General features: G+C 51.4%; 1 protein-coding gene across 1 annotated transcript in view; it reads right to left on the bottom strand.

The window, feature by feature from the left end:
- Positions 1-995: 995 nt before the first annotated feature.
- The window catches only part of SDHC (succinate dehydrogenase complex subunit C), a gene marked incomplete at its 5' end in the record, with an annotated part of 14048 nt that continues 1935 nt past the window's right edge, over positions 996-13108 (bottom strand). The window contains 2 exons of the mRNA XM_015410608.1: positions 996-2211; positions 7623-7786. Coding sequence (XP_015266094.1) covers positions 2107-2211; positions 7623-7786 — 269 coding nt within the window. The remainder of the gene's footprint in view (positions 2212-7622; positions 7787-13108) is intronic.

The following is a 13108-nucleotide window of genomic DNA, read 5'->3' as shown; positions in this document are numbered from 1 at the left end:
GGCAGCCCCACGTGTTCATAGGTACACGGCTTTGAGTTCCTTGGATGAAGGGGGGGGGGATTACATTTATACAGACAGATGTGCACACATGGTCCTTGCTTACAGGCATTAGTAGTAGTAGTAGTAGTAGATTGGATTTATAGCCGCCCTTCACTACCCAAGGGAGTCTCAGAGCGATTTACAAACCCCTTTCCCTTCCCCTCCCCACAACAGGCACCCTGTGAGGCAGGTGGGGCTGAGAGAGCTCTGACAGAAACTGCTCTTTTTCAAGGATAGCTCTTATCAGAACTACGGCTTGCCCAAGGTCATCCAGCCAGGTGCAAGTGGAGGAGTGGGGAATCAAACCCGGTTCTCCGCGCACTCAACCACTGGCTCAGTTTAAGTAGGGCTGTCAGCTCCTGACTGGAAAATTCCTGCGGGGTGGAGCTTGGGAAGGGGAGGGGCCTCAGCACGGTACGACGCCACAGAGTCCGCCCTCCAAAGCAGCCATTTTCTCCAGGGGAGCTGATCTTGGGTCATCTGGAAATCAACTGTTAATAGCGGGAGATACAAACCCCACGCTTATCCAGGTCCTAGTCACTGGTTTCATTTGTAACACTGAATGGAGATTGCCTCTTTCTTACACAAGCACACGTATGGTGTTCACTATAACACGTTAATGGGGCTTATGAAATTGCTTCTTACTTCAAAAGCAACGACTTCACTGAGGTGGCATCGTGCACTTGTGTTCGAAAAAAACTAGCGTGGTGTGTGCGTTTTATTGGACTATTTTATAATTTTAAGCATATTCTTAATCGTTCAAATCTCCCTTTTCCCCCGTTTGCCACCTTGGGGACCTGACTGGGTAGAAAGGGGGCGTCTAACTGTTCTAAGTAAATAAAAAGCACCCCATTTTCAAGCCCCTGTGCGCTCCTCGTCAAAGGCCACAGGCCTGCGAGACACACGCTGACCCCATCCTCTATTCCACACCAATTGTTTAAACTTAAAAGGAAACCTTTGTAACTGTTTTTATTTGGAAGCATACAAAAGACCAGACCAGCAGCTCTGCCATGCCCCGTGAACGCCTGAGGCCAGTTTATTACTAGAAAGGGCATCCGCTTTGCAAAATAGCCCATCCCCGAAACTACGGCCCTGGCAGCCCCGGAGGGAGGTTGTGGGGTTCGAGGAGAGAGGAAGGGTTTTAGCGTTTTGACAGCGGACGGTTAACGGAGGCACATTTGTCAGAGAGAGCCGTCTTGCTTGGCCAGGACTGTCTACGGGGACGGCTCTGGTCAGACGAAAACTGAGGAAGCGCAAAAAGATCTGAAGCAGGCCTGGCTGGGCCGTCCTGTTCCCCCACCCCCCCAAATTTAGGGCCAACAGAGACCGTGCCCCAATCCCCTACCCCAAAAGTACATCGCTTCCTTCCCTTTGCCCTGCATGCTGGTGTTTCATAGGGCTGGCCAGTGACCCACACCTACCAAGAAAGCAATGCGACATGTCAGCACGTTGTCATGGCAACGAGAGGTGGCAGAGCCAACGAGCGACAGGCCCGAAGCCTGACCGCCGCTGCTCGGAGGCACTGGACGGTCGCTGGAGGTGGCCTTGCTTGCGTTCGCTGCCAGCCATCAATGGGGACAGTTGTCCTTTTAGAAATATACCCACACGCTCGCTCACCCGCTGCGCTGCCAGTGCGCCCTCCTCCCCCAACCGGGTACAAAGCCTTGTATTGTCTCCAGCTTCAGGAGGGTGGCTGGAAAAGAGGGGAGCCAGAGATGAGCAGTGACTCACAATGCATTCTGGGTACGGTGGCGTCTGAGCCAATCACTACCTGGGCATCCCTAGCCAATCGGGCGTCTGGTGTATTCCATCTCGGGGAAGGTGCCCTCAACCTACAGGGCATGGCAGAGGGAGGGTCTACAATCATCCTGCGAAGAACAGCTTCGTTTCAGTTTACAGCTGTGCACCCAACCTGGGGAAGGGCTCGCCCTGCCCTCCACCCCATGCTGTCTCCCCCATGAGACCTCAATTAATCAAAAAATGTTCATGATGTCGAGGAGCAGAAGACTTCAGAGGGTGGGGGGGGCTAAGGGATGGACCCCCCTGCCCCCCCCGCCTTTCCAGACTTCACATTGCCGCAATCCCGATGGAAGACAAAACCGTCAGCACCAGAACCAAGACGCCGGACTGGTAGACCTGGGGGATCTTGAATCCTTTGCCCATGTCCCAAGCCTGCAAGAGAAAGGAGGGAGATGTTTCAGCAAGCACGTGAATAGCAGCCCTTCCCTGCTCTGGGGAGAGGGGGTTCAAAAAGGTTAGGCGGGTCTGTGGCTCAGGCCCAGAACACGTGCTCGGCCTGCAGAAGGTGCCAGGTTCCATTCATGGCGTCTAGCACAAGGTATTGGGAAAACCCTGAAAGCTTTCTGCCACTCAGTCCTGAACTAAGTCAGCGCCCTGTGTTCAAGTATGGAATCGTGAAGGCCACATATAATCAACTCTGGCCACCGGGATCACAGTGCGCCACAAGGAGAGCGAGAATCGTTGGCTTAGTTGGACAGAGTTGTGAAGGAGGGAAGAAACCACCGGTAAACAAAACCTCCACATGCAGATGGATTCAGGTGGGCAGCTGTTGTCGGTCTGAAGCAACAGAACAAAGTTTGAGTCCGGAGTTACCTTTAAGACCAACAAAGTTTAATTCTGGGTATAAGCTTTCGCGTGCACGCATGTTTTTTCAGATACACATATGAAAAAGTATGTATCTGAACAAGACTGTGTGCAGTTCTGGTCACCACACCTTAAAAAGGATATTATACCTTTGGAAAAAGTGCAGAAAAGGGCAACTCGAATGATAAAAGGGTTGGGGCTTCTAATGTCCTGGCCCCACTGGTGGACCTCCTGATGGCACTGGTATTTCTGGCCAATGTGTGACACAGAGTGTTGGACTGGATGGGCCTTTGGCCTGATCCAACATTGGCGTCTCTTATGTTCTTAGTGCCTGCACACGAAAGCTTATATCCGGAATTAAACTTTATTGGTCTTAAAGGTGCCACTGGACTCAGACTTTGTCCTCCAGATGCAGAGGCAGTCTACCTCTGAGTATCAGGGGCCAAGAGGGGCGGGGACCAACAGGGGAAATTAGGCAGTTTCATGGAGAAGAGGTCCATCAATAGCTACTGGGCCTGCCCTGCCCTGCCCTGGATAGCTCAGGAAAGCTCGAGCTTGTCAGATATCGAAATGTAAGCAGGGTTGACTCTGGCAAGTACCTGGATGGGAGACCTCCTTGGAATACCAGAGGCGGGGGCAGGCTTTACTCAGCCACCTCTCTGAATATCCTTCAGGCCCCCAGTAGGGGTCAATCACCAGAGGTCACCATGACTTCAAGGTACACACGCACGCACACAAAATACTCCCCAAAAATAGCTACTAGACCTGATGACAAAAGGGAATCTCTGCATCCAGAGGCCCTACGGCTCTGAACTCCAGTGTTAGGAGGCAACATCAGGGGGAGTGGCACATCTCTCCCCCCCAGAAGCGGAAGGGGAACCTGTTTGTGCCTGTATATCAACCAGCTTGGCCTCCAGACTTTTTAAAAAAGCCAAAGTGGAGCAGGGGGAACTGGGCGAGGGAAACCCAAGCCTTTCGGCTGGGGAGAGAGGCCAGGATGCTTATCTGGAGAGGCATGGAATGCCCGTGAGCCTGGCGGTCGAGTCCATCTTTGGCCCCTGCAGTATCCTTTCTAAAGGGAACGAGAGCACACACACACAAACGTTTCTCCCGAGGACAACATTCTTCTCTAGCCTCAAGCCTAGGGCCAGTACCAAACAGTCAGCTGCTCTCGGTGGGGGGGGGGGCTGTTACTGAGCCCCAGAACAGAGCGTTCGGAACAGTTTATTAGAAAGAAGAGCAAACTATAAGGAGCTGACGGCGTTAAATGCTTCGGGAAGTGCCAGCCCAGAGTGCCTGGAATGACAGGAAAGGATGCTGATATGGGGAATGATTCAGCCTTGCTCAGGGGGAATCTAACCCTTTGCAGGGAAACTGCTGCACATTTTGTTTTTGTTAAAAACTGCAAGCTAGAAAGCAGAGTTCTACAAAGTCTGCCACCTGTGCTGGTTTTCAAAAAGCCACGGGCGTGGCCCTGACCCGGATAGCCCCGGCAAGCCCGGTTTTGCCAGATCTCGGAAGCGAAGCAGGGCCGACCCTGGCAAGTAACTGGAAGGGAGGCCTCCAAATAACACCAGGGCCAGGAGGCAGAGGGAGGCTATCAAGCCACTCCTCTGACCGTCCTCCGTTCCCCAGCAGGAGTCGCCAGAGGTCACCATGACTTCCAGGCACAGGCGCGCACACACACACACAAATGCAAAAAAACACCCCCCCCCCCAGAAGAAGCAGGCATGCACAGACTCAAACCTGCATCTTTTCACCATCGGCAAAACTGGCAATGGATTATTCAAGACTTACTGCCCGATCCTATCTATTTCTATCGGCCCTAAACCCCACTGAGTTCGACAGGGCTGAATCCCAAACCCCGGGGGCTCTGGCCACGGCTCAGCAGCACAGCACATGCTTGGCATGCCGGTGGTCCTGGGCTCAGTCCATGGCATCTCCAATGAAAACGACTGCTGGAAAGAGGGCTGTGAATCTGTGGTTTTCAGCCTGACCCCTTGATGATCCACCACCGAGAAGAGAACTTTAGATTAGACACACAGATCATCTAGTTCGCCTTCGGGGAAGTGTCTGTAACTCAGTGGGAGAGCATTTAGATTAGACACACAGATCATCTAGTTCTCCTTCGGGGAAGCGTCCATAACTCAGCGGGAGAGCACACGCAGACGGACCCAGGTTCAGTCCCCGGCTTCTCCATAAAGGATCTCAGGTCACAAGTACTGAGAAAGACCTTTCTCTGCCCAAGATCCTGAAGGGTCCCTGAGCTAGGTAGATGAAGCGTGTAAAGGGGCTCTCTGCACATACACAGCCCAGCTTTTCTTCTTCTGCACTCAGCACGGAACTCCTGGTTCCTTCCTGCAAAGCCCTGACCTCATTTCCTGCTAGATCCCCCCCAGTACAGCTTCACTCCTCCACTTTGATTGACTTTAGCACTCCTGCTCTCTTTGCTGACTTCGCCTCCTCTCGCTGCCCTACACCATCCTCTTAAGTCTAAGCCCAATCGCTCGCTCACCACTTTAATGCCAGTAGCTCACAAAGTAGAATTTTTGCTTACAAGACTCCACAGCTTACAGGGAACATTGATCCCCAGTACAGCTTCACTCCTCCACTTGGATTGACTTTAGCACTCCTGCTCTCTTAGCTCACTTCGCCTCCTCTCACTGCCCTACACCATCCTCTTAAGTCTACACAAGTCGGGTTTGCAAACTTTGGGAGCTCGGCTTAGTTCGGCCTCCTGTGTGTGTATGTGTTAAGTGTTGCCAAGTCGCTTCTGACTAGTGCTTCCTCTAAGCTGAGTTACTGTGAGCTAGCTCAGTTTTTTTAGCCTCTGGCTCACACATTTTTGTCTTCGCTCAGGAAGGCTGGCTCCACAAGAACAAACAAGAAGTAGAAAACCAATTTAAATTAACAGTGGGGAAATATGAAAAAAAACACTCTTATTTTAAGCTCATATTCCTTTCTATGTACACAGTTCCCTGTTTCATATTACAAAATAAAATATCCAGACATATGTCAATAGCTGTGAGAAATCCCCTACAGTTTTAGTGGATTAATCAGTGGTCCCCAGTTTTAATCAATGAAGACACATTTTAATCAGTAGGAAGGAAAGTTGAAATAACACTTGCTTATTCTTGAGGCTATTTCCTGTTTTGGTGTGTGTGCATGTGTTAAATGCTGTCAAATTGCTTCTGACTTATGGTGACTATGAATTGATGTTCTCCAAAAGGTCCTGTCGTTAAGAGCCTCGCTCAGGTCTCGCAAACGGAGGGCTGTGGCTTCCTTGACTGAGTACACCCATCTCCTGGTGGAGTAGGAAAGAGCAAGAGTCCAGGAGCACCTTAAAGACTAACAAAATAAGTGGCCGTGCGTGAGCTTTAGTGACTCACTGCTCACTTCATCAGAAGAAGTGAGCAGCGACCCATGAAACCTCCTCCCCTGCCGCAAATGTTTGTGAGTCTTTAAGGTGCTCCCGGACTCTTGCTCTTTCCTACTGCTACAGACAGACTAACACGGCTAGATCCATCTCCTGTTGGGTCTTCCTCTTTTCCTGCTGCCTTCGACCTTTCCTAGCATGATTGTCTTTTCCAGGCCCCACCTTCTGAGCAAGGGCCAGCCTTTGGCACCTGTCGTAAGAGCCACAGTGCTCCTGGTTCACTGTGTCTCATGGTTTGTGTTGTGTGAGCAGAATAAACGAGGGTGTTGCCTTCAAGGAGGGGGGTGAAGGACCTTCCGGTCCTCTCTGATTCTGCAAAATTAACATGTCGGGCAGAGCGTGCAGCACAGGCTGTGGCGTCGAGGCCAACGCTCCAGGTTCTGTCTCCGCAGTCAGTCTGACACCTTCTGTCTTCTGCCAATTCAGACTTACTGCGCCAGGCTCATAAATGCCAGTCGCTCGTGGCAAAAGGAAAACTATCTCTAGGCAAGGGGAATGTTAGGAACAGAGCTGGTTCTTTTTATTTAGTAGTCCAAATGGCTGAACGGAAACACGAGTGGCAAGAGGGCAAATTAAAAATATCGTAGACTACTCAAGTTCCTTGACTGATCTGCTGATCAGTCATTCCCAGTTCCTCGCTGTGCCCCGTAGTTTGCCATCAGAGAGCAAGAAGCCGAACCAAAGGGGTGCTTGAACGAGATTTTCAAAACATGGAAAGCTGGATCCCTTAACGGCACCGCTTCCCCCTCATGCACTCAAGGGAAGCTCTTTAGACTGAGGGACAGCGTCGACGTTAGCGGAATGGTGCCTGAGCAAGGGCCAGCCTCTGGCACCTGTCGTAAGAGCCACAGTGCTCCTGGTTCACTGTGTCCTCATGGTTTGTGTTGTGTGAGCAGAATAAACGAGGGTGTTGCCTTCAAGGAGGGGGGTGAAGGACCTTCCGGTCCTCTCTGATTCTGCAAAATTAACATGTCGGGCAGAGCGTGCAGCACAGGCTGTGGCGTCGAGGCCAACGCTCCAGGTTCTGTCTCCGCAGTCAGTCTGACACCTTCTGTCTTCTGCCAATTCAGACTTACTGCGCCAGGCTCATAAATGCCAGTCGCTCGTGGCAAAAAAGAAAACTATCTCTAGGCAAGGAGAATGTTAGGAACAGGGCTGGTTCTGTTCATTTAGAAGTCCCAAATGGCTGAACGGAAACACGTGTGGGCAAGAGGGCAAATTAAAAATATCGTAGACTACTCAAGTTCCTTGACTGATCTGCTGATCAGTCATTCCCAGTTCCTCGCTGTGCCCCGTAGTTTGCCATCAGAGAGCAAGAAGCCGAACCAAAGGGGTGCTTGAACGAGATTTTCAAAACATGGAAAGCTGGATCCCTTAACGGCACCGCTTCCCCCTCATGCACTCAAGGGAAGCTCTTTAGACTGAGGGACAGCGTCGACGTTAGCGGAATGGTGCCACGGGATCCAGCCCAGAGTCCTTTTCGCCCGAAGGTTCCGCCCAAACCGCCCACCTGGCACCTCCGTCCCCCGCAACTGCTGCTCACCAGGTGCCGGATCCCGTTCCAGGTGTGGTAGGTCAAGGGGAAAGCCAGGGCAAACTTCCCCGAGTAGATGAGAGCCGCTGGCACGTTAAGGGACCTGACAAAGTCCAGATAGTCAGGAAATTGGCCTGGAAGAATGAGGGCACTCAAGCCAAAGAGAGACACCCCTGCAAAGAGAGCGAGACAGATGTACAGAAAGGCGTTAACGATACATAAAAGAGATGAGCTTCTCCCCACCCCAAAAACTTCCAAGGTCCTTACAGTTCACTAATCTCCAAAGGAAAGTTTAGAAAACTGATAGAGAGCCAAAAGTTAAAAACGTAATAAGTGTACAAAAGAGTATTATAAAAACCTAGTAGGGGCCCAAATAAAGTCTCATAAAATGTACAAAGTTACAAATACACACGAAAGAGAACAGTGTATGCACCTGCCGCGTTTCGGCTCGCAAGAGCCTTCTTCAGAGGTCAAATAGTGCAAAATATAACAAGCAACAGAGTCCCTGTAACACATGTAAGGCAATTAACAATAAATAAAAAATAAATAAATAAAACAGGACCAAAATTGGAATGTTCCAATATGGAACTGAATGACACACAAAAAAGTTTCTATTTGGGGCCACAAATATATCTGGCCTTGTGTCAGAAGTTGTTGCATGAACTTGGAGATATTACGTACCTTCCAGTTTAGGCCCTAAGAGTGCAAACAGAATTGCCTTGTCATGGACAATGTGCCATCAATATGTAACAGTTCACTGCCACGTGTGCTGTTACTGGGGAATGCTCCAAGGGAGTCTGGTCACCACACCTTAAAAAGGATATTATAGCTTTGGAAAAAGTGCAGAAAAGGGCAACTCGAATGATAAAAGGGTTGGAACACTTTCCCTATGAGGAACGGTTAAGGCGCTTAGGGCTCTTTAGCTTGGAGAAATGACGACTGAGGGGTGACATGATTGAGGTTTATAAGATTATGCATGGGAAAGAGCAGGTAGAGAAAGAGGTACTTTTCTCCCTTTCTCACAATACAAGAACTCGTGGGCACTCCATGAAATTGCTGAGCGGTCGGGTTAGAACGGATAAAAGGAAGTACTTCTTCACCCAAAGAGTGATTAACACTTGGAATTCACTGCCACAGGAAGTGGTGGGTGCTACAAGCATGGACGGCTTCAAAAGGGAATTAGATAAGCATATGGAGCAGAGGTCCATCAGTGGCTATTAGCCACAAGGTATAGATAGGGGCTCTGGGGCAAGTGATGCTCTGTCATCTTGGTGCTTGGGGGGGGGGGGGTCAACAGTGGGAGGGCTTCTAATGTCCTGGCCCCAGTGGTGGACCTCCTGATGGCACTGGTATTTCTGGCCACTGTGTGACACAGAGTGTTGGACTGGATGGGCCTTTGGCCTGATCCAACATTGGCATCTCTTATGTTCTTAAGAGCACTAGGGGCAGTCCCTTCCTCCCACCCAAGAGACCCACATAGGCCTCCAATGCCATGCAAGGGCTTCCTTGGCACATCATAACCTTCAAAGGTACTCGCTTCAGGCCCACCTACACCCACAGAAGCACAAATTCACTGCCACAGGAAGTGGTGGCGGCTACAAGCATGGACGGCTTCAAAAGGGAATTAGATAAGCATATGGAGCAGAGGTCCATCAGTGGCTATTAGCCACAAGGTATAGATAGGGGCTCTGGGGCAAGGGATGCTCTTTCTTCTTGGTGCTTGGGGGGGGGGTCAACAGTGGGAGGGCTTCTAATGTCCTGGCCCCACTGGTGGACCTCCTGATGGCACTGGTATTTCTGGCCACTGTGTGATACAGACTGGATGGGCCTTTGGCCTGATCCAACATTGGCGTCTCTTATGTTCTTATCCTTGACCTCTACGGTCATTGGCGAAGGCCCAGCTTTGGGCGCCCCGCCCTCCTAAGGCGAGGGCCTTCTCAGTTGCGGCACCAAAACACTGGAAGTCTCTTCCCATGGACGTTTGTTTGTCCCCTTCTATCATCGTTTTCTAATAGCAGGAGAAGACTCTTTTGTACGGCATTCCCTCACTAACTCTCATTCTCCCCCCGCTTTTGTGCATTTTATTTGTTTTAAGTAATTGTATATAAATTTATCTGTATTTCAAGGGCAGTCTTAGTTTTGTTTGCTTGCCTTCTCGGAGGCCCTGTGTTCGGTAGAAAGGTGACACACACATGTGTTAAATAAAGCATTCACCACAGCCGACTTGCTGCTTGAAAGCCGAATTCCGGGCCCAGGGGAAAGACACCCACCTGACCTGGGCAGCTAGAACTGGGAAGGGCTTGGGACCACTGTTCCCTCTAAGCTGAGTTAGTGTGAGCCAGCTCACAGTTTTTCAGCCTCCAGCGCACACATTCTTGTCTTAGCTCAGGAAGGATGGCTCCAGAACAAACTAATTTATGTAGTAGCCAAATCGCTGGCTCACAACTTTAATGCCAGTAGCTCACAAAGCAGAATGTTTGCTCACAAGACTCCACAGCTTAGAGGGAGCACTGCTTGGGACATATACACATACACACAAAGGGACAGCACAGGGGTAGTGGTTAAGAGCGGCAGACTCCAATCTAGAGAACCCGGGTTTGATTCCCCCACCTCCTCCTCCACATGAAGCCCGCTGGGTGACCTTGGGCCCATCTCAGTTCTCTCAGGACTCTCTCAGCCCCACCTGCCTCACAAGGTGCCTCTAGTGGACAGAGGGGTGGTGGAGAACCAGTGTGGGGGTAGCGACACTTATGGCAGGGGATGAGCTTTCATGAGCCACTTCTTCAGATTCCAGACTGTAGTGGATTTTATAATTCCCAGTCCCTTTGGTATAATGTTAAGTCTCCTGCATTCGGTGAGAAAGATGATGTCCGTTTGCCTCTGTGCAAGTTTCTTCACAAGGCTGATGGATTTCCATTCTGTACGGCTCAATGTGGTGCCTTCCATGGAGACGGATCAAGAGGGGCAGCCGTGTGAGTCTGTCTGCAGCAGTAGAGAAGAGCAAGAGTCCAGGAGCCCCTTCAAGACTACCAAGGTTTGTGGCAGGGGAGGAGCTTTCGCCAGTCACTCCTCACTTCTTCACGCGCTACTGGAGTCTTGCTCGTTTCTACTGCTGCACCAGAACAGTTAGGGGCACCGGATCTTTAATCTCACTGCGGATGCTAACTCTCTGCCCCCAAGCTTTCCCCCCTCTGCTGTAACCAAGCTGATTCCAGCCTGCAGGATACCTTCCCATCCTCTGCAAGCATCCTTTGCAACACCCCCTCCCGCCTTCTGCCTGGGATAATAAGACTCAGATCTCCACTTCTGTTCCATTGCGTCTGACGAAGGGAGCTCTGAACTCTTGAAAGCTGAAATCCTGAAATTCTTGTTAAGTCTCTAAGGACTTATCTGGACTCAAATCTAATTGTGCAGTGTAGTGGTTAAGTGTGCGGACTCTAATCTGGGAGAACCGGGTTTGATTCCCCACTCCTCCACTCGCACCTGCTGATGTGACCTTGGGTCAGTCACAAGCTCTGGCACAGCTGTCCTTGAAAAAGAGCAGTTTGTGTCAGAGTTCTCTCAGCCCCACCCACCTCACAGGGTGTCTGTTGTGGGGAGGGGAAAGGAGTTTGTAAGCCGCTCTGAGACTCCAAGTGAAGGGCGGGGTATAAATCCAATCTCCTCTTCTTCTTCTTCTTCTTCTTCAAAGAGGGACCAAAAGCTGCAAGCAAGAGGGGCACAGCGGGTCAATCCCCCCCCCCACCGCCAAGAGAACAGTTGAGGGACACGGCCCTTCACAGGCAGACCACCTGTCACTGGCGTCTCAGCTGACCAGGCGAGAGGTGAGTCCCGTAGCGGAGAGAGGCCGGGCACAGAGCCAGGTGGACATCCACAAAGCGGAGGAAGGTGGCACGTGGGAGGCAACCTGATCCGAGGCCTCTGCCGGCTGGAGAGCTGCCGGAGCTTCTCTGCATAGAGGCCACGAGGCTCCCCCCCCCCCGGTGCCCCTTCTCCAGATGGCACTGCCAGAAAGGATGCCAGCCAGGGGGAGGTGATTTGAACGAGAGCGGAGCCAGCCGCCTGCTCCCTCCTCTTCGCCTCACCGCTCTGTCAGCACCTTCCACAACGGTGCCACCTGCAACCTAGAAATGAACCCTTCGAGCTGAAGCCGACCCCCTGTGTCCCAGCTGTGCCATTCACGGTCCCGGCATCTGCTCGGTTCGGCCCTCTGCGATTGTCAGCTTGACCGGAGACTGTTTGGGGGCTTCTCTTGCTCTCTGCTCGGCGCGGCTGCTCAACAGCCATCTGGCGAGACAAGACAGCCTGGGCAAAAGGGAACGGCACTGCTTGCGTCATTCCGATTGGAAGAGCCCCATGCTCTGATTATGTTATTAAGACATTTGCGTCGGATTCCGTGGCGCAGTTCAGCTAACCGGCAGCATCTGGCCCCACTTACCAAGAGCCTTCTCCTGCAGAGGAGGTGCCATCGATGGAAACGATCTGCACAATCCAGCCCTTTCACATCCCACCTTTTGCTGTGACAGCGAACAAGTTAATTTACAAAAAAATTAAAACAAAGAAGAAGAAGAGACTGGATTTATACCCCGCCCTTCACTCAGAGTCTCAGAGCGGCTTATAATCTCCTTTCCTTCCGCCTCCCCACAACAGACACCCTGTGAGGTAGGTGGGGCTGAGAGAGCTCTCTCGAGGACTGCCCTTTCAAGGACAGCTCTGAAAGAACTATGCCTTGCCCACGGTCATCCAGCAGCTGCAAGTGGAGGAGTGGGAAATCAAACCCCATTCTCCCAGATCAGAGTCCACACACTTAACCAAACCACCAAACCACACTTAACCACTACACCAAACTGGCTATAGGGAAGTTGAACAGCAAATGACAGAGAAAGCACAAAGGTCAAAAACAAAAAGGACAGCGGCAGCAGGTCAAATCTCTCCCGCCACCTCTGAGAGCTCCGTTTTTGCTGATGAGCCCCACAGGTGGTCGCTGCCATTTAGCCAGGCCGCCCACCGAACTTCGGACAGCGGAGGCATGCGGAGAAATCCCAAGGTCTCAAAAACTTAGAGCAAAGCCAACGATTTCCGAAATGCAGGGAATCCCGTGACTTCGTGGGAGCTGGTCAAAGGCTCCTTAACAAGAAGAGCCACGGCGGCAGAGAAGCTGTCCCGGATGACAGCTTGTCAATCTCCTCATGCAAGGCATGGCCTCACGGGAAAACAGAACAGCTCGATTCGAGTCCAGCAGCACCTCAGAAACTAACAAGAAGTGCAGGGCAGGAGCTGTCAAGGGTCAATGCTCCCTCAGTCGGATACAAGAGCTCTCGTATCTGACGAAGGGAGCATTGACTCTTGAAAGCTGATATGCCAAAAATTCTGTCGGGTCTCCAAGGTGCTGCAGGACTCGAACCTAGCTCTTCTCCTACAGGCCAACAGGGCTACCCTCTGAAACAGAAAAGTGGGAGAGTTCTGGGATGTCCTGGAGGGTGAGGTTAAGGCAC

This window comes from Gekko japonicus, unplaced genomic scaffold, assembly GCF_001447785.1.
Source record: "Gekko japonicus isolate JY-2015 unplaced genomic scaffold, Gekko_japonicus_V1.1 scaffold4169, whole genome shotgun sequence".
NCBI lineage: Eukaryota > Metazoa > Chordata > Lepidosauria > Squamata > Gekkonidae > Gekko > Gekko japonicus.
The sequence above is the reverse complement of the archived record's forward strand: the minus strand, read 5'-3'. Positions and strand labels throughout refer to the sequence as shown.